A 21977-nucleotide genomic window follows, 5' to 3' on the forward strand; every position below is an offset into this window, starting at 1 on the left:
TTTATCCTAACCTTTTGAATACAATGCTTTCCACAACGAATATAAAGCAGCACAAGCGATTTCAGTAATGATGCTGAACATTCAGCTTTTCCATTTTAAAATACACTGAATTGGAAAACCTTTTTTAAAATATAATAATATTTCACAATATGACTGTTTTTAATGTCTTTTTGATTAAGTAAATGCAACCTTGGTGAAACTAAAATACTTCCTAAGAACATTTAAAACTTTTAATTCCAGATTTTGACTAGTTGTATATGTTGTATTTTATGTTTATTCTAATAATAAACTATGAAATTCTCTCTCAAATCATTTTCCCCTTGTTGTGCTTTTATTGTATTTTACAAAAACTGTCCTTAATAATCATGCTGGATAACATGAATCATGTGGAGGAAATGTTTTCTTTTCTTTCCCTGGTATTAGTAGTTTTATTTGCTTTACTCTACTAAAGAGTGTACTTTCTTTATTGAATGCTCAATTATTGTGCTTTAAGATTTTCCTCTTGTACTAAGGTGATGTCGCTACTAAATAAAAAGGTTATAATGGCACGTTTATAAATAATTTATTGTGAGACAGCTCAAAGATGGTGTGGATGAGAACACAAACTCGTTTAAAATATTAGTTAGCATTATAAATACGATTACAGTTGATCAAACATTATCATTTGATGTAGCTACTCCTTTCATGAACTTATTGGTCAGTTTCATTACGTGTTGATGTCTTTGATGTCACACGTCTTTAATCTGCTTCATCTGAATAAAGCGAGGTTTCGGTGTTGTTTATTATCAGCAGACCATTTAATTATTTAGGAAATAATAATAAAACGCAATATTATCATATAGAGCAGCGTGATTGTGTTTTGAAATATTGCCATCTAGTGGGGGAAACTAATATTTCAATGTCACAGATGAAGGATGATACAATTTGCACGATTTTTTTTTTATGATGAAAGCGATGTCGTGCGCCCTCCTATGGCTGAGGAAAAAAACATAACCACATCAGATGAATTAAATAATCCTTTGTGTTCACACAAAATTGATTAAACCTTCTTCAAATCCATTTATAGATCTGTATATGAGTGCTGCGGGTGATACAACAATGTATGCAAACTGATGAAGGTATACACTGTGTATTTGGATGCATGGGTCAGTGTTCAGCATCACCCATCGATGTTTGCTCTCCCTATTTTGTGTAGGTTAATCTAAAATAGTATGACCAAAATTAAATATTAATATTTAAGTCAAAGCCATTAGACCGGTGGTGCTACTTAGATTTGAAATCACTATATTTCAGAGAGATTACAGTTTATATTCATCACTTTTAATGTTAGTTAGAATGCTAATGATCAATTAAGTGAAATACTGTACGTTTAGATTTTTTTTTTTTAATTGATAAATCATTTTATGTTATTTCCTTAGAAATAACACACACACACAATTATAGAAACAACATAGGCCTATTTATACTGTCCAGAGTAGACTAAGTGTTACTTTTTGATTTACATGGACGATTGATCCAACATTAAAAGTAACTAAGGAGTACTTTATAAAAGTATTATTAAAACGCTTATCAAAAAAGATAAGACCTTTTACTCAAAGTTGGGGATTTTGTAAGGTTGCATAGATAATATCTACAAATTGAGGGTTTTGATTAAAGTTAATATGCCACGGGTTATACATTTAAATCTTTTAATATTATTTTTAGCATTTTCAAAAAAAATGAATAAATGCATAAATAATAATAATCATTTTGTTTACAACGCGAATGCTTCACCTTGTTGCTGCGGCTGCGCGACTCGAAATAAGCGCATGTCAATCTCGCGAGAGTTTGTCGTTCCACGGACCTCCAGAGCGGCGCGTTCACGCTGCACGGCGCACGCAGTGTCCAGCAGGAGGCGCTGCTCTGTTTCCCGGGCAGCCAGTGAAGCGCAGTCCCGCAGCATTGCGTTTGATGATTACTGCACAACTAAATGGCGGATGAGGACAAGGGGCTGTAGCTTGAACAATAACACCTCACTTTCCCAGCGAAGCTCTTCTCAATCGTCTCAGTTGACCGATGCAGATCCCACATGCATAGCGTACAGTCGTTCATATGTGGCTCTAGTAATTCACTGGTTTAGTTCAGGCACGATTGATCGCGGGTTTTAGCAGCGCTCCGGAGGAAGTCGGTCTCTTGATGGTGGTTGTGATATGGGGGACTCGCTCGGTCTGATCGGGAAGCGGCTGCTGCTGCTGCTCGGTGACGGGGGCTCCGCGGCGGAAGGGGCGGTGGAGCAGGCGGACTGGATCCGCGGAACCGTGCGGGCGGTCAGTGTGATCGGGCTGGCAAGCCCCGGGACGGAGGTGAGACCCACACAACAACAACAACACACCGTCAAAACATTAAACACAACCAGCCCGTGCGAATAAACACGGAAGCATTCGTCAGTTGCAGTGTGTAAAACAGTAAGATGTGACTCCAGGTTGCGTCTGAAATGAAGAAGAGATGCGTAGATGTGCATTTAATGCGTGTTTGAGGGCTAGTTAGCTAAGTAGCTAACGTTAGCTGCAGATATGGACTGAGTGAAATCTGGAGAGCCGCCTACATAGACTGTGTTTGGGGTCACTGATGCTGTCTAGTTAGGGAGCAACTAGTTTAAAACTGCAGTAGACTTCGTAAAGGAGACATTGTGATTAAAAACCGTCCCACACAATAGATGCATCAAGTCGATTACACAAACCGACTGTAAATACAAAGCGAAATGTTTGGGAAATAACGTGTTGCTTGTGAAGAAATGTTCATTTGATATGATGGACGGAATAAGAGCTTATTTATAGGGTTTATTGCTGTTCAGATTTAATGAAATAGAAAATATACGTTGGTATTATATTCACGCAGGCCAACGTCATTAATCAACTTTTAGTTTTGGAAACTATGATTTTTTTTGTTGGTGATTATTATTCATGGATTGAATTACGCTAAGTTAATTTTGATGGTCAGTGTGTTAAAAACTAGTGAAATATGCTGCAAGCATTTAGTATTTATGCAGCATGTGTCTTGTGTTAGTCTAATATATGTATATTCATATATTTTGATCAAATAAATATAGCTTTGGTGAAACTAGAGACTTCTTTCAAAACATTAAGATCTTGCTGAACAGAAACTATTGAATGATAATGTATATGTACTTGTATTTTTAACTTCCACAGAGTCCTGTTTTTTCCCTTAGTTAATCGAACCTAATGCAGTTATAAAAACAGTTTTTTTTAAATGCTTCTCGATTTTTGAGAGAAAGCTTGCCGAGTCTGTTTTGCTCACTGCATTATTATAATTGCTATTTTAGTAGTATTAAAAGCACTGTAGGAATCTGAGGTGAAATAAGCATTTTTCAGGTTTGGTGCTGATGTAGGGGGGTACCTGAGACTTATGATGGGGCTGTTTGGGAATATAAGACAAATCACCGTAAAATGCATTTGCAGCAGAAAAGTTTGAAGTGTGCTTGTAGAGAGCAGCGTTTCACGTCTGTGCATCCGTCTGTGTTCATTGTAGGTGTTTGTGGAGTTTGACGACAGCCCTTGGCGGCAGCGCTCATGGGTGCAGGTGTACGGGGACGAGGTGCGAGCCGTTCTCATGGAGAGTGCCATCGTCTGGGCCAGCTGCAGTGATCCGTCGCTCTCCGCTGCGCCTCAGTGGCCAGCCTTGGTGAGTACAGATGCACACTGCGCCTCACTTCTCCCATGGTTTTTTTTTGTTGTAGTAATGGTTAGATTAGGAAAAAGTGTTTCAGAAAGCATTTGGACCTCTTGTGAAGAGTGAAGATGTGCTCTTTTCTGGTCTTTATTCACTCGTTTGTGCATCCAATTCTTGTTTCCTGAAAACCATTTATCTTTCGGCTCAATCTTCAGATGTTTAAACCTCTGGTTGACCGAGTGGGTTTGGGATCCCTGGTTCCTGTGGAGTTCTTTGGCGCGAGAACCTTGGCATTTCTCCCTAACGGAAGCGCACTGCACACTTTTGAGGTTCGTAAGATCTGCATTGCGGTCATTTTGCATGTGCAGAACTTTTGCACTGTTAAAAGTTCAAGTAGAAATAGATGAAATAGAAAGAGATTTTTTTTCTTTCTTCAGACTGAAAAAGATTTCGGACACTCTCTGCTACAAGAGCAGCCGGCGCTTCAAGCGGCCATCAGCCGCTGGCACAGTGACTCGGAGTTGCAGGAGATCCTGCGGAAAGGTCAGTCGCAATTAACTATAAATAAACTCTTAACTCTGGAAACTCTAATGTGCTTTAGTAAACTTACCTGTGCAAAGCCTCAAAGGAAGTCGTACAAGATATTAAAGGAATAGCTCACCCAAACATCAACAATTGCTGTTTATCTACTCACCCTCAAGCCATCCAATATCTAGGTGACTTGTTTTTCTGCAGTATTAAACCGAATAGAGATTTTTTTTTTTAGCTGAAACTGCAAGAAACTGAACATTATTTACAACATTATCTTCCTACATCTTGTATAGCTTGAGGGGTGAGTAAATTAACTTCAGTAGTAGTAGTCATGATAAAAATATGTGGGTCAAACATATGAACACAATGAAAACAGAAGACCAAACCAAACCGTATTTGGTCTATGGCAAGATACAATAGAGGTTTTGTGTTAAAGTGATTTTTTTTGTATTTAACTGCTCTTCTTTTCTCTGTTGGACAGGATCGTGCACTATTCGGGGTCAGAGAGTGCAGGTGTACCAGCCTGAGTTTGGGGAGCCCTGGGCCTTGGGACTCGTATCTCAGCACGATCTAGTTTCACACATTATGGAGATTATCATGGACCAGGTCTGTGTGGAAGGCCGGACGCTGTCTGTTAGAATCGAATCAGTGCTACCATTGTCATGATTCGTAGGTTACAGATGATAGAAGCTGACACTTGTGTGTGTGATTCGTCTGTCAATCTTGGTTTGTTTCAGGGTGAAGAGACACAAGTCGTCGATCCCCGGGTTATTCACGTGATGCTTGCTGTGGAGCAGTCAGAGAAGGTGTGTTGGGTTTCTGTCGATTAGAGCTGGTCTAATTTAACACTAGATGATTTTCTGTTCCACTACAACCATTTTTAATTCAAATAATTAAACCAAACTTAATGATATAAATGTATACGTGAGTGTTAATAGAGGCTTGTTAGTCATTTTATAGCTTGTTTATTAATTTAGTAATCTAAATGCCGCCGTATCTCTTTCTAGAGCCCAGATCGACGCAAGAAGGAGGGCGATGGTGGGAAAGGTGAGGGCGGTCGGCGGCGCCGGACAACATCTGAAGGAGATGAAGACATTACTCTGAAACGTTTCAAAGGAGCCGGAGAGGGCGCCTCTGACAGCCAGAATGGCAGTGGCTCTAACACGGACGCTGAGGCTATGGTAACATGTGTAGAGATGCCGGGAGAGGGTGGCGTAGGTGGGAGGGTGACGAGCACCTGTAGTCCAGGCTCCTCTAACAACAGCAATTCCTCTCAGCAGGAGCACTCCCACATAAGGAGCACAGGTTTTGTTAAGGAGAATGGCAGTTTTGTCCCAAACCAAGAAAGGATATCCTCTTCAGTATCAGCGGTGCTTCCTGCGTCCACTCCAACACCACCTCCATTGAAGCCTGCACCGTCGCCCTTTTCTAACACTTTTCCTTCTTTGGGTCAAATGCCCAGCTTGGTGCCCGGAGCCCCTGCCCCGAAATCCTCTCCCACACTCCCGGCAGCCGAGAGGGAGGAGGAAGGTGTCCTTTCAGGGTATCCTAAAACAGCTGCCCTGGTGTCTCCGGGTCCTGTGACCATTTCATCACCTTCCCAAGACAACGCTTCAAGTGTGGCCCTTTCTGCTCCTGTAGAAGCAAACAAAAAGCCCAGTAAATGGGGATCTGCTCCAGAAGCAATCCAGGTAGGACATTGATGCTTGTATTTTACTTAGGATCTGTTCATTTATTCAAAAATACATTAAATAAAAAGGAATTTATCAATGCAAATGGAAACACAGCTTCTATGATACATTTGTTACATTACATTGGATTCTTTTTTTTTTTGTCTTTGGGTGCAAAAAAAGTTAAGAAATAAAATAAAAAGATATCAGAATATATCCTCAAAGTAGATGAATTCTTAATAATAATAATAATAATAATAATAATAGAAACATTATTACATAGTTTGGCTTAATGTTTTTTAAATAACATTAAAAGAAATGTAAAAAGGCAAATCAAAGTCCTGTCAAAAATAAAATAAAATGGATGATAATAATTTGAAATATGATTTTGTCTGCAAAACCTTTACATGAAACATCGATATTAACCATTTTTCGATAAAGACCATTTTTTGGTTCATTTTTAACCAGTATTATTTTAATATTGTTAGAAACTTTAAATGTATTGATTCTTATTTCGATTTAGCATTTTTATTTGTTTTTGTAATTTTGTTTTGTGGTTTTTGACATTTTAAACTTTTTTTTGTCTTTTTGTTATTTCATATTTATTTTATTTATTTTCTTTTATTAATTATTTTCATTTCAGTATTAGTAATTTTAGTAGTTCAACCTTTTTTTTTTTTCAGTTAGTTGCATAGGCATTGTTTTTTGTCAAGGCATTTTGATATTTTATTGGATTAAAGATTTATTTTAGTTACCAAAACAATTTGTTATAGTTTTAGTTAATAATGACAACATTGGTTTTAATTGGTTTCCCTTTTCTCTTTGTAGACACACTGACTACTCTTTATCTGGCATTTATTTGGCTTATTTGTATTTCAGACCCCCAAGACCCCTGCTCTAGCTGCTGCAGGATTTGGTAAACAGTCAAGTGAGCCAGTGTTTGGAGAAGTTCCCACACAGGCCAATGGTTCTTCCCAGGAGGACAAGCCTTTTGGCTTTCCTTTTGGAGCTGCGAAGGAGTCTCAGGGGCAGGGCTCTGATCCCTCACAGAACCTGTTCTTCCAAATCATGTCTCAGAACCAGAGCATCACACAAGGCCAGTCAAAGGCCTTCACGTCCTTGTCCGAGTGCCTGAACAAGGAGCCGCCCAACCTGTTCAAGCCTGCCGCTCCCTCCGAGGGTTTCAAAAAGGTGGTTGCAGCTTCTACATCCGCTGGACTGTTTGGTTCAGCAGCTGCTAGTGGCCTGGCACCAATGAAAGAGCTGCCAAAAGTGCCTGAGATCAAGCCTGCAGGCAATGGGATCATAATGAACAAGCCTTTCGGAGCGGTGGGGGAGGCTTTTCCCCCAGCCACAGGTCAAGCTGCGAGCTCTGCAGAGCCTCTGAATCCCTCTTTGGGATTAGGAACCAGCGGACTGGGAAGTGCCAGAAATGTTAACAGCTCAAATCCAGGCAGCGGTTTTGGTCTGCTGGCTAGCAACAAGGTTTCGGAAACTCATGAGAACCTTTTCCTACAGGCCACGAAGGAAACAAATCCATTTCTTGCTTATGGCGGAGCTGTTTCACACAGCCCTTTTAGTGCATTGTCAGCCCCGAAGTCTGCGCTGTCCGCGTCTGCTGTCTCTCCTTCAGGCAGCTCTGGTCCACTTAGTCAAGATCCTCCTGGTGGTGATGCCAAACCAAATCTCTTCACCATGGCAGAACCTCCTAAGGGAATCTTAGCCCCCCAGTTCCCTGCTCCTGCCCTCACGACCACTCCGTCATTCACTTCAGTTGCCCAGGATGGACAACAAATGTCCAAACCAAGCAAAGAGGGTTCAGATGGCAGCCCGGGAACCCGCCTCAGCACCGAAGGCCAAGATGTGGCTATGCCTTTTGACCAAACCAAGTTTGCTTTGGAGGAACGCAGTCATTCCACCAAAAGAGATTCAGAGTCCAGTAGCAACAGTGACCTGTCTGATTTGAGCGAGGGGGAGGACAACTCCGGCCAGAGCCAGAAACCTGGGGTTTCCTCAGCCACTGAGGATAAGAGCAAGACCCAGCCTGTGGCTAAGAGCCGGCCACGGAGCAAACCCATCAAAGGTAACATCTTTGACTACCGCATGCTGTGTACCTCATGAGTTAGTTCAGCTAAATGAGTTAGTACTCACTAGGGCTGCATGATTAATTGAACGCGATTAATCACGATTTTTTTTTGCGCATTTATTCAGTAAAGCCAGTTCTGTGATTCGCAGTAAATCTTCATCAGCTGCTTTCAGGTGGAGCAGTATTTACCACACAGAGCCGTAGTTCTCTGACAAGCTATGCAAAATCACGTTCATATTTCCAGACGATAAAATCGTATGATTATGAAATCGTTTGCGATAATGACAGCTGTTTACGTATCTTCTCAGTGAACTACGTTTTTTTTTTTGTAGTAAATGCAGCATGTGAAAATACTACGTTTTACTCCAAATTCACGTCATAACGTCAGTTGAGTGTTTAAAATATCCTTCTGTGAGCTGATATGGCTTCTTAAACTGAATAATTAAGTCGCACAATATTTCATTGTATTCTAAGCAGTGATAATGGCTACGTCGATTAGCATTTCATTATAGATGTACTTTATTATGATGAAAACTAAAATAATAATAACTGATAAACCATATATTGTCGCAGTCGTGTGTTTATTAGTCATGTTGAATAAAAGAAAGCAGTTAAATCTGTTTATTTAGCTACAGCGATGGATTTCCTGGATTTCTTCTTCGGGGGTTATTTGGCTTTTTAGCTGGAGAGCGCCCTCTAGCCTTTGGATGGACATTTACTACTGATCACAGAACTGTGCTTCACTGAAAAAACGCATGACAATCGCAGATTCTGCCTAATCACGATTTATTGCCTTCGCAATTTAATTTCAATTAATTGTGCAGCCCTAGTACTCGCCGTCATGTCAATCTAAACCTGTACTGTGAAAGTTTGTGAGAGCACGATTATAAAGAGTAGATGAATTGATAGATGCTCTCGGACATCTGATTTCGTGTTCATGTGTGATTTATCTAGTGGGACAGTCCGTGTTGAAGGACCAGAATAAGGTTCGGCGCTTGAAGCAGTCCGGAGAGTCCTTTCTACAAGACGGCTCCTGCATTAACGTGGCGCCCCACCTGCACAAATGCCGCGAGTGCCGTCTGGAGCGCTACAGGAAATCCCGCGAGGACTCGGATGATGATGATGACCCAAACGTGGCTTGCCGATTCTTCCACTTCCGCAGGTGGTTATGATTCAGACGAATACTGGCGAGACCAGCTGAACTCTTGGCTAGGGTGTGAGACTGACATCTTGGTTTGTTGTAACAGGCTGGCTTTCACTAAGAAGGGAGTCCTTCGCGTGGAGGGCTTTCTGAGCCCGCAGCAGAGTGACAGCATGGCGATGGGCCTGTGGCTCCCCTCCCTCACAGCACAGGAAGGACTTGACCTGGACACGTCCAAATATATTTTAGCAAACGTGGGTGACCAGTTTTGCCAACTGGTCATGTCAGAGAAAGAGGCCATGATGATGATCGAGCCCCATCGTAAGTGACTGCTTGTTTATTAAAGCCGGTTCACAGAAAATCATATATAATCTGAATAAAGTATAAGAAAGTATCACATACAGTTTTTTTTTTAGACGCACCTGAGCATAAGTCGCATCAGTCCAAAAATAGTCATGACGAGAAAAAAAAACATTCAGTGGTAGGCTACAGGAGCACTGAGCAGCATAGAGCGCCCTCTGGTGGCTGTAGTCTGTAATGTTTTCTCTTGGTTAATTTCTCTTGGTTCATGTCAAATTAATTTTGATAAATAAGTCGCAACTGACTGTAAGTCAGTTTTTTTTAAACATTTGTTTTGCATTATAAATGTGCGCTAAAATACTAAAAAAGGAAGAGCTAGTGACTTGCATAACATCTGATAATGCCCTGTGAATTTGCAGAAAAAGTGGCATGGAAGCGAGCTGTGAGGGGAGTGAGAGAGATGTGCGACGTGTGTGAGACGACGCTGTTCAACATCCACTGGGTGTGTCGCAAATGCGGCTTCGGCGTTTGTCTCGACTGCTACCGGCTACGCAAGAACAGGCCACCTGAAGGTAGATAAGGATCTGCCACATTCATGAAATATCATTAAAAGTATCAATATGATTGATAAAGGTAAACTGTCACGTTTGTCCATTACAGCATGTCTCGGACTCACTTCTGCTCTTTCAGTAGACGAGAGTCCTGAAGAAGAGGTGTTCTCATGGCTGAAGTGTGCTAAAGGCCAGCCACACGAACCACAGAACCTCATGCCCACTCAAATTATACCTGGCACGGGTTAGTGCATTTATTCCTGTTAAAAACATGTGAAATCACAGTAACTGGAGCTCAGTTTAATTGTCTCCTTGTGTGCCTTCAGCCTTATACAGCATAGGTGACATGGTACACGCAGCCAGAGGTAAATGGGGCATCAAAGCGAACTGCCCCTGCACTAGTCGACATAACAAACCCTTGGTGCGGCCCAGTGCTCCAAACGGCCTTTCACAGGCAAGATATCTCCGAAACATTACAACTGACAACTGAAATTAGAATTCCATCTATAGTGCTGTTCGATCTGTTCTCATCGTTTGTCTCGTGTTTGGTGCAGTCGGGTGCAGCTAACAGTGTGGGGAATGGAGCCACAACCCGTCCGAACGGGGACCCGGCAGCGGGTGCTGTAGTCAAAACAGAGCCTGTTGAGGAGGCGGGCAGCGCTGACACAACGTCAGGCACCAGTGGGACAAACAGCAGCACTTCTAGTCCTGCTCCTGCCCCGACACCAGCTGCTAAAGATGGCAAGGGCAGTTCCTCGGCCCTTCACTGGCTGGCTGACCTGGCCACACAAAAGGAGCCCAAAGGTGAGACTTGGTGTAGAGCGGTATAACAGCGGTTCTCAACTGCTTTGAATTTACATTTGACCAAAATGATCATGTACTGTTATATATATTATTTTGTGCATTTAAGAAGAGATATGTTTATTATATTTAGATTTTTTTTGTTCTTTATTTGACACTTTAAAAATAATAAATAACATTCATTCAGAAGAAATGCCTTGAAATGCCTTTACAAGTAAAACAAATATTACATTAATTGCAAAGTTCTTCAGTGAAACCAAAAAAACAAACAAAAAAACAATGTCAAAACCAATTTTATAGTAGTAAACAAAAATTCTCTACATGGAATGCATAAAAAAGATATTTAATAATTGAAGAAAAACATTCATAAATCAGGTAAAAAGGACAATGTATTCCAAAGATATTTAAAGAAACTAATATTAGTTAAAAGCTTAAATAAACTATATGCTTTAACTCTCCTTTTTAATTTTATTTTTTTTACTTTTTGCACTATTTTGCACTGTATTAGTTAACGCTAGTTAATGCATTAGTTAACATGAACTAACAATGAACAACACATTGACAATCTTTGTTAATGTTAACTTGCAAATATGCTAATGCATCTCTTCACATTAACAACTTAATTAGTTAACAACGGTTAATGCGTTTAGTTAACATGATCTAACATCGAACTATGCCTGTAAATGGCTTCATTAACTGTTTTGTAATGCTAATTTATACTACATATATACACATAAGTTTATGTAGAAGCTAACACACAAAGGATGAACAATACTGTCCTAATACTCACTGATTTGAGCTATTGGTAAACTTAATTTGAAAGTGGAAACCATCTGAACATTAACGAAGAGGCTATTCATGTTTGTAGACTGTTTATTAACGTGGCTTGCCACTAAGAAACTATTTATGTGCGGCATTTACAAATGTCGCATTTACGAATGGAGGTGTTTTTGTAGTGTGTTGTAGGTTTGGTGATAACTGAGATGGAATGTAAATGCACAATTTACTGATAGTTCCTATAGAACTGTTTTAGACCCTACTCTGAAGAAGGAGCTAATCTAGTTCCTCCAAACATTAGAACTTAGAACTAAAACTGTTCCGAGTTCCTGCGGCGCGAACACGACAGAAAGCGGGAACTTCTGCCTGTAGTTCTTGGAGCTATGAAAAGGTTCCTCCTGTGTGAAAGCCTCTTATAAAACATTTGCTGGTAAATCTTAAAGTTGGTAAATCTTTGCAGACACAATGTGCTCAGGCTCTTCCTCTGGTTTTATCTCAGAGTCTCTGCGCTCCGTGATGGGTCGAGACTCTCGTACTCCATTTGGTCTGGACTCCTTCGGGACCCTTTCCAAACCCTCAGGGGCTAGTCCCAAGCTCTTCAACAGTCTGCTGCTGGGCGCTGGCCCTTCCCAACCCAAAGCAGAGGGCACTAGTCTCCGAGATCTACTGAACTCTGGCCCCGGAAAGCTCCCGCAAGGTCCCGCCGAGGGAGGTGTTCCCTTCCCTTCAGTGTTCTCCACTGCTGGTGTACGTAACCTTATCTTCACATTTTGATGCTTGTTTTTAATTCATATGTCATTGGTTTTTATACCAATGACAGATTTGTTATGAATGATGAAAAAAGTATCACTACAACTACATTATTAAAAATAGAGATTACTTGATATTAATGTATTTTTTTAAAGCATTAGTAAAAATAACTATATTGAACTAAATTGTATTCAATATATTTCTTACTTTGAACAGTCATGCAAATGTTGTTGTTGAGACAAAAATAAATGCTCGTAATATTTTTTACAATTTTATTTTAATATATGTTTTTCTTTCTCTCCTAAGCAGGCTGATAAAATGAAGGGAGGACTTCCTAACTTCTTGGATCATATCATTGCATCAGTGGTGGAGACGAAGAAGGCAGAGAGTCGCCGGTCATCAGGGGCAGCAGAAGGCGGCGAGTCGGGGGCCGTTCCTCGCAGAGAGGGCTTGATGGGTCTCAGTGTATTAGACCCTCACACTTCCCACTCCTGGCTGTGCGATGGCCGACTGCTCTGCCTGCAGGACCCCAGCAACAGCAACAACTGGAAGATCTTCAGAGAGTGCTGGAAACAAGGACAGGTGAGCGGAGAAGATCAAATGGATGCACGTTTATTTGATGGATTACGTTCTGCTGAGGCTAATTGCTTTTTCTTGTTTAGCCTGTGCTGGTCTCAGGCATACACAAGAAGCTGAAGGAACACTTATGGAAGCCAGAGTCCTTTAGCAAGGAGTTTGGAGACCAGGATGTGGACCTGGTCAACTGTAGGAACTGCGCCATCATTTCTGATGTCAAAGTCAGAGACTTCTGGGATGGTTTCCAGGTTATTTCCAGTGAGTACAGACACTTTATCGTCAGTGCAAGCCTGGATCTTTTCATTGCTGATTTGATTATTACCATCCTTAATTGTCTGACCATGAAAGCATAATCCATGAAACATCTTCTCCTCTGTTCTCTAGAGCGGTTGCAGGGTGGAGATGGCCAACCTATGGTACTGAAACTTAAAGACTGGCCTCCTGGAGAAGATTTCAGAGATATGATGCCCACTCGGTAGGTTTGCTGGCATGTTACTTGGTGCCATAGCTGGTGGTCACGTGATATGAATTTTTTTTTAAATGAATTTTGAAATGAATATGAAATAGCAAGCAAAGCAGAGCAAGGTTAGTGAAATTATTTATTAGATATTCAGACTTGTTTAAATGAAATGCACATTTGCTAGAGGCTTTTTATTACTTAATAGGAAAGCATATGCTATAATACATTTCAGATACTTTTAACTAATTTAGTTTGAAAGCAAATGTGTAATAATTTATTAGAATAAATTGTTAAACAGTGACCGTAAACTAATGAAGATGGACAATGGGAGATCTGTGCACTCAGCGCTGTCAAAATAAAGGTCATGTGCACTGACAAGTTAAACGTTTCTACATCTGACGTATCGACCAAACAGAAAAAAAAATAATAATTGGCCGATACTGATCATTTAAAAAGTGGCAAATATTGGTCTATATTTCAGCCTTGGCAATATATCGGTCAACCACTAGTTATGGGATCTTGGCTTGGAAGCAGCCAGTGTGTTGAAATTATTATGAATTAGATTACTGATGTCCCCCTGTTTGCAGGTTTGATGATCTCATGGTGAACCTTCCTCTGCCAGAGTACACAAAGAGAGATGGCCGGCTCAACTTGGCCTCTCGTCTTCCAAACTTCTTCGTACGGCCAGATCTGGGTCCTAAAATGTACAATGCCTACGGTAAGGGATCCACATGCAACATCCTCGCCGCTGCTTATGAGGAATACACTGACAGCTCTTTAACCTCTGCCCTTTGCTGTGTTCCTCACAGGTCTGATCTCCACAGAAGACAGGAAGGTTGGCACCACTAACCTGCATCTGGACGTATCTGATGCAGTCAACGTAATGGTGTATGTGGGCATCCCAGAAGGAGACAGTGACCATGAAATCAGTAAGCATTAAGCTTTTGCTTATGTGTGTTGAGGGTTTTTGTGTATGTGTATTCTTGGTTATTTTTGTAGCTATTATAATTAAGCTATTGTTTCTGTTCATTGATATTGCTGCAGTTGTCTTTTGTCCATTATAATGTATAAACTTTTAGTTTTCAACACTTTTTTTTACCCCTGTGCTGTATAATGATGCAAAAAAAAATTGGGTGCAATTTGAGTAATTTTGCAATCTGTTTTTCTTTAAAGAACAAACTAACTAAATTTAAATGTACAAAATTTAGTATGACATGTTTTATTGTTTATATTGGCTTAAAGTTAGTAAAAGAAAGTTAAATTCAAAGTGTCACAAGCTTTCAGATTTTTCAAACTTCCTGTGCTTAAAGACATAGTTCACGCCAACGTTCTGTCATCATTTACTCACCCTTGTGGGTTTCTGGATTACCATGATGGAAAGTAAAGGATGACATTTTTGGGTGAGCTATTCCTTCAAGTATAAGCTAATTAGTTAAAGTCTGAAAGAAACAGATTCCACCCATAGACAAAATCTTTGGATAGCAAGCTGGAATTAAAATAGAACAAAAACAGTGCCTTGCAAAAGTATTCTGACCCCTAACTTTGTGTTACAAAGTTAAATAAGTGTCGAATAATTGCAAGCCTCCCTTAAGAGGTAATTCTTAGAGGCCAACATGGCACCCTATAGTTAAAAGTGTCTGTGTTCTTGGGGTCTTACTACTTTTGATTGTGGCACCATTTCTCATTCACAGAAGCCGATTTCGCTGGATGCAAAGGTCTGTGCATTTTTTTTTCATTTGTCTCACCTCAGGCATGCCCTCCCACTTTTCTCGCTCTCTCTTGTTCTTCACTCCTATTGTTTTAACCCATCTCTTGCTACTCTTTACATTAAATTATGTATTTATGTTTGATGGTTCATTATAAAACACCAATTTGTAAACTCCATTCAGAGTTTGGTTTCCCAGGACACCAAAACATAGTGACCATAGTGTTTTGATTTTTTTTGTTACTTCAGCCCCTTCAGAACTTTTGACAATTGCGTTAGCTTATTTTTTTTTTAAAGGGGTCATATAATAAATCACAATTTCTTTGGTTCTTTTCAAATAGAAGTTGCATAATGGACTATATGGATTGTTACTTTCAAAAATCTAAACATCCTGCTCCGCTCAAGAAGGGTAGAAATAGTTGACACAAATGAAAATTCATTTAACTCATCCTCATGTTGTTCCAAACCCAAATTCTTCTTGTTTATCTTTGGAACACAAAAGATGGTCCATTATAAAATGCAACCCAATGCATGTTGGGCTGACGGCGGAGCTCAGTGGCAAAAAGGAGATCTCTGAATGGCTTTTCAGCTTAGCGAAGTTCAGTTTAGCGCCCCCGAAAGTTCTGGAACTTTGAAAAAGTACCACCTCGCCAGCAGGGACTTTCTGAGGGGCATTTTTTTACCCGGAACTTTATTTAGTTCCTGGTTCCTGTGTAAATTTCCTGCGGTGGAAACGCAGCTTTAGGAATAGGCCCAGACCCCCTCCAGTGAGCTATTACTTGAGAACCGATGCACCTGGACTGAACGGATCACTCTGTTGAGCTAGTTGTTTTCATTTAACTGGTTAATCTAGTTCATAAATTAATCACGATCAGACAGATTAGTTGAACATTTGGAACATTTTAGCATTAGGTTAACACTATGACCTCTTTAAATAGTTCTTATCCACTATAGGATAGCTGTATTTTATTTTCATGCTCTTCAGTGGTTGGTGAAGGACCTTCACATTCTGTCATTCCTTCTTTTTTCTTTTTTAAGAAGAAAAATAATCCATGAATTTGAATTAGTCACCTTTTTTTATTTCTGGGAATCTGAATTGTTTTTAATTTTTTTTTTTTTTTTTTTACTAAAAAGTGTTGGGATACTGGAGCAGTTTGTGAATGATTAGTATATATTTTTATGTATATTATTTATACAACTCCTGAGCAGACCCTGCAGGATTGATCCCCCCCCCCCATTCCAGCCTCTTTGCTCCGTTTGCTTGCTTGATTAGTAGGGCTGTCAGTAGATCAAAATATATTATTGCAGTTAATCTCAAATTTCTTGTAATTACGTTTTTTCTTAAGACAAAAAGTTAAAACATTATTTGTGTTATTAGTAGTAGTTTGATAATGCCACACCTTGTGAAATATTTGTGTAATCTGCCAAAATGAATGTAACGTTTTCCCACATTGTGTGGACTTAATAGTGTAATCTTCTCTTTGCTCTCTTTTACGTTTAAAGGGTTAGTTCATCCAAAAATGAAAATAAGGCTGTGTTTTACTCACCCCCGAAGCATCCTAGGTGTATATGATTTTCTTTCAGACAAATCCAGTCTGTGTATAAAAAAATAGTCTTTGATCTTTCAAGCTGTTTCATGGCTCTCAATGGGTGTTGCATTCCTTCAGTCCAAAAGACGTTAAATTAGAAGTGCCCTTCCATAAAAAAAGGCTCCGGGGGGTGAACAAATGAAATATATCCATATTCAAAATGTAATAATCACTTTAATCTAGCTTGCGCTCACTGTTGTACACCGAAGCAGTTTCGGGGGAATGACGTCTGATGTCAGAATTGCGCATGCGCCGCTCAGAAGTGACACACACGGAAACGCAGTGGAGAGATCAAAACAAAACAACAGTCGCTAATTGGTACAAAAAGAGGATTTTTAAAGAAGAATGTTGGAGGATTTCTATATAAGCCAAGAGGAGGCTGGATTTCCTTTGCAAAAGTAAAGAAACTTTGCTTCTTTGGATCCAAACGTTGGTTTTCACGAGACATGCACACGGCTGACCTCCATACGTCATGCTCCCGGAGCTTCGTCTGTGTACAACTGTTGGTGCAAGCAAGATTAAATTTATTACGTTTTGAATATAGATGTTTTTCTTACAAAAACGCATCGATTTGCTACAGGAGAACTTTGTTCATTCCCCGGAGTCATGCGAGACACTATGGAAGGGTGCTTTTTGTTTCACGACTTTTGGACTGAAGGAATGCAGCTTGAAAGAGCAAAGACAATTTTTAATATAACTCAGACTGGATTTGTCTGAAAAAAAAAAAAAAGAGGATGTCTCGGAGGTGAGTAAAATGCAGCCTAATTTTCATTTTTGGGTGAACTAACCCTTTAAGAGTGTTTTGCACATGAGTGAGTAACTAATGCTGCGTTAAAGCTTGGTGGTTTTTTACCCCAAGCTTTAGTTAGATCCTGGCTCCTGCTGTGGAAATATACCGGCACAAAGTCCCTAGTTCCTGGGTAAAGTTCCAGCGATGGAAACTCGGCTTAAAATGTCCTATAAATAATTATTCCTTGCAATGCCATGTCATAAAATATAGATCTGTGTCTGTGACAGTCCTAAACAGCAAGAATAGAGTCAGACTGGCAGAACTTGTTTAAAAACTATAAATGCTTTCTGCTTGTCAGTCAAGTTGTGTATTTGGGTTTGCTGGCATCTTCAGAAGGGCAGAGAGAAAGGGCATGTGGTTGAAAATATTAGAATTAAACTACTATACTGTCAGGTAAATTGATAGAGTTAACAGCATTGCATAAATAAATGTTAAACAAGTTTCATTCTGACAGCCCTGAACTTTGAAATCTTAAATAGCTACTTTCTGTTTTGATGGTCATAGTGTAGTTCCCCGACTAATGCTTAGAGACCCTGTGTAGAAACAAATGAGGCTTTAACAGTCAATATCAATAGTTCAGCTCTAGTTCACAGTTTTATGGAAATTATAAAACTTTTACACAAGTTACGATTGTTTGTATGTTTACTGACCGACCTGTAATTACTGCAGAGGTGATGCAGACCATTGAAGAGGGAGATGTGGATGAAGTGACTAAGAGAAGAGTCTATGAGGCAAAGGAGAAACCTGGAGCTCTCTGGCACATCTACGCCGCCAAAGATGCAGAGAAGATCCGTGAGCTCCTGCGAAAGGTGACGTTGAAGGATATTGCTTTTAAAGTAATAGTTTATCCAAAGATAAAGACACTCATGTGGTTCCAAACACATATATATGCCTTTTTGAGGATAACTAAATGATGACAACTTTTTAGATTTCAGATTTGGAGAGTGTTCTCTGCTTTCTGTTTTAATACGGTAAGCATATCTGAAGTTCATTTCATCTATTTAATGCAGGTTGGAGAGGAACAAGGTCAAGAGAACCCACCAGACCATGATCCAATCCACGACCAGAGCTGGTACCTGGATCAGACGCTGCGTCGCCGGCTGTATGAGGAGTACGGGGTCCAGGGCTGGTCTATTGTGCAGTTTTTGGGAGATGCTGTGTTCATCCCAGCTGGTGCGCCACATCAGGTTAGTTATTGAGAGGATGTCCACCATCAGAGTTCCGTACTTGACATTAGGGGTGTGCAATATTGACACACGTCTATAACAATAATTGGACGATATTTAGCTGAGTGTGTTTTTGTTTTGGTTACTTTACTGGTTTAGTCCTGTCATGGATAGCTGACCAAAGATTTTTAAATTCATTCCAAAACACTTATTCAAGCACCATTGTGGGTTGATCGGAGACACACCAGATCTTTTGCTGCGTTAAGTTGGTTCACATCCTGTCTTAAGGGGAGATCTTTTTCTGTAGCTATTGAGAATTTTACCTCCGTTAATGCAGCATGTAAATGTGGGGTAACCCAGGGTTCCGTGTTAGGCCCTATTTTGTTCTCACATTATCTTCCTCCTCTAGCTATTATTTTTTTGTAAGTATCAGATCTCATACCATCTTTATCAGATGATATACAGCTTTATTTTCCAATGAAACCAGATGAAAATATATTTCTCCCGTCTTTAATTGATTGTGTGAGTTAAAACTTTTAACAGGGACCAAAATGAGAGAAAGTATCACTCCAGTTTTGATTAGTTTGCATTGGCTTCCTATTGAGCTTAGAATTCAGTTTTTCACGGAAGAAATTTTTAATAATGACTGACTCAAAATCTAGGGTTGGGTATCGATTGGGTTTTATTTGATACCGGTGCCATTTCGATACTTTTAAAACTGTACCGGTGCCTGAATCGATACTTCTATCGAAATAAATAAATAAACTAAAAAGAGCCTAAAAAGGATAACATTAAAGAACATTAAAAAGATTTTAAATAAATCCATAGCATTCACATGCTCCTTGGATGCTCTCATTTCCCAAGTTGTGCTTCCTTTACTCGAAGGCTAATAAATGTATTTCACGATCTGGGTCATTATTTAATACAAAACCACATATAATCTTTTTTACTGTATCTGTCAATCACTCTGATATTGAGTTAAAAAGAGTGTTCTCTGTCACTGTCTTTAATCAGTTCTGTGAATGACTGTATGCTCATTCTTTATAAAGTAGCAACAGTGTCATTTGTAAAGTACAGTCTTAGGCACATTAGTATTTTAATACACAAGCCAGTTATTTATATCTTTTGCTTTAGTGTGTCAGTAGGAAATATCAGTTTACATTTCCAAACATTAATTTTGGCATTAATTTTAATAATAATCTATTGAGATGGTTGAATGCACAAGCAGTCTTACAACAGTCTGCCTTAGACTAAGACTTTTGCACAGTAGTGTATGTATAAAGTAATTAGATTAAGTATAAAGTATGCGTTCATATGTGTTAATGGCTCGATTGTCGCTGGAGGAAACTAGCTGTGGTGTGATAAGTAAAAAACTTTACAGTAGATGAGAAACCGATTGCTCCCTCGTGACCTTTTGTAACTGTATTTATGACAGAACTGCACAGATACAGATATTATAACAATCTATCGATAAACACACACCTTGTGTCCTCTGTCTCTCGCGCTGTTCCGCCGTGGTCTGCTTATTGAAGAGTTCACTGAAAGACGAGGAGGAGACAGGTCTGCCACCGTTTTCATATGAAATTTAAGCGGACTGACTCTGAGGCGATCACGAATTTGTGTACAGTTTATAGAGCTAAAGGCTATAGCCCTGCTAAAAAATCCTAGCGACACCCATGCTTCTTGTGCACAATTTAGAGAACAAGGACAAATATTTAAATCGATCGCTCCTGCATTTAAGAGGCACCGAAATCTGTGTTCTTATTCTGTTCGGTGCATACCGGTTCTATAGGTACCGGTGCCATCACTGTAAAGTATGAAAACTGATCTGTGTCAAATGTAATTCATATTATTACGTGTTGGATAAAATCAATATCACATTTGCAATTGTGCAGACATTTGGAAAGACAGTGCTCCCTTATGTGACGACAACTATATCATCTTGGTTTTCCCAGGTGCACAACTTGTACAGCTGTATCAAGGTCGCAGAGGACTTTGTTTCTCCCGAGCATGTGAAGCACTGTTTTAGACTGACGCAGGAGTTCCGGCACCTGTCCACCACTCACACTAACCATGAGGACAAGCTACAGGTATTTCTATTCGTTGTTCTGTTTAAACCTGATATGGCTCTCTTCTGTTGAGCACAAAAGCAGTATATCAACATTTTCTGGTAAGCTAAATGCTTGCCAAACTCTTTTGATTCTGACTGTGTTGTTATTTCTGTTGTTTAAAGGTGAAGAACATCATCTACCATGCCGTGAAGGATGCTGTGGGAACATTAAAAGCCCATGAGCCTAAACTAGGCCGCTCTTAGTTGTTGTACTGATGGTGAAGTCACTGAGAGATTGGGTCTTGGGGTGGGTGAGATTTGGGTTTGGATGAGGCCAGTGTGCTTGCCAAACAAGCTGTTTATAATGGAACGTCTCTGCGTTTTGGTAGGATGAAGATGCTGCTTCATCAGTGTTACAAGAGCATTGTTTAGTTTTACAATCCATTTCTCTGTATTTAAAAAGTCTGTTCTTTTTCTCAGCATTTAAAATTTGTTGGACTGTTCAGAGAGCTGGTGATTATAAGCTGACATGAATCTTTTAAAAGGCCTTCACCAAGGTTTCTTTATGACTTCTGTGAAAAACATTGAGCACTGGTTTCCTTCTTAGAGAACATACATTTTGTGCTCTTCAGAAAAGGAGTACAGTATCGTCAACAGTAATTAAATTGATTAAAAGATTCCCGCCAACTTTTCAAGGAGGGGTGGATAAGAGCATGGAAGGGAACTAGACCAAAGTTTTTTTTTATTTTTTGTTTCATGTTCCGTTTTTGTTTGGTTTTGTTGATGGAAAACATGTTCTTTGCTTTTTTATGTAATACACCATTAAGGTAATATTTCACTGACAGCAAGTGTTCGACTGGCTTTGAGGAACGTCATTCAAGAATCAGCTACTCCAGTTCTGCTGAACTACTGGTCATAAATATGTACCAATATATATATTGATCTTAGCAGTGCATATGATTTTTTTTTCTCTCTCTCTCTCTCAAAATAAAGGTTTACAAGAAACGATTTGGCCCTGTTTGTTTTGAAATGATAAATAATTTCTTAGCTATCTATTTGTTTAATGCTTACTATTTTATTTTATAAGACATTTTGTGGTTCATGGATGACACTGCAATAAACTAAAGCTTTTTAAATATTGTCTGTTTATTTCCCAAAAGGGGAACTTGGGCTATAATCAATGTGTTTATTGAAATAACTTTTGAGTGAAAAAAAACACACACTAGTCCATTAAACGTAGTTACAAAATTTAGCTACTTTAAAACCGTTGTAAAACTACTAATCATACTGTTATGCAATTAATTTTTTTCTGCCCTAAAAGTTTCTTGGCGTCAGAGACCGTAAGTCAAAGGGACCTCAAACTCA

The 21977-nt window shown here is 39.5% G+C and overlaps 1 protein-coding gene across 11 annotated transcripts; it reads left to right on the top strand.

Annotated features, from left to right (window-relative positions):
* Nucleotides 1-1898: 1898 nt before the first annotated feature.
* Nucleotides 1899-21620, top strand: LOC113069575 (lysine-specific demethylase 3B-like). 11 transcript variants are annotated; one of them, XM_026242739.1, is made up of 26 exons: nt 1901-2342; nt 3529-3681; nt 3885-3998; nt 4107-4212; nt 4682-4806; nt 4938-5006; nt 5208-5381; nt 5478-5891; nt 6750-7953; nt 8911-9118; nt 9204-9418; nt 9817-9969; nt 10058-10192; nt 10275-10402; nt 10503-10752; nt 11987-12273; nt 12583-12858; nt 12939-13110; nt 13237-13327; nt 13900-14030; nt 14122-14241; nt 15004-15027; nt 18066-18205; nt 18407-18583; nt 20518-20652; nt 20796-21620. In XM_026242739.1, exons 1-26 carry the CDS (start codon nt 2190-2192, stop codon nt 20874-20876), a joined length of 5235 nt encoding a protein of 1744 aa, XP_026098524.1. In that variant the 5' UTR covers nt 1901-2189; the 3' UTR covers nt 20877-21620. The 11 variants fall into 11 exon arrangements, with proteins under 11 accessions (XP_026098518.1, XP_026098526.1, XP_026098515.1 ...); XM_026242740.1 differs by having other exon boundaries at nt 5481-5891; XM_026242730.1 differs by having other exon boundaries at nt 1900-2342; nt 5208-5891.
* The last annotated feature ends 357 nt before the right edge of the window (nt 21621-21977 follow it).

Source organism: Carassius auratus, unplaced genomic scaffold (genome assembly GCF_003368295.1).
Source record: "Carassius auratus strain Wakin unplaced genomic scaffold, ASM336829v1 scaf_tig00001753, whole genome shotgun sequence".
Lineage (NCBI taxonomy): Eukaryota > Metazoa > Chordata > Actinopteri > Cypriniformes > Cyprinidae > Carassius > Carassius auratus.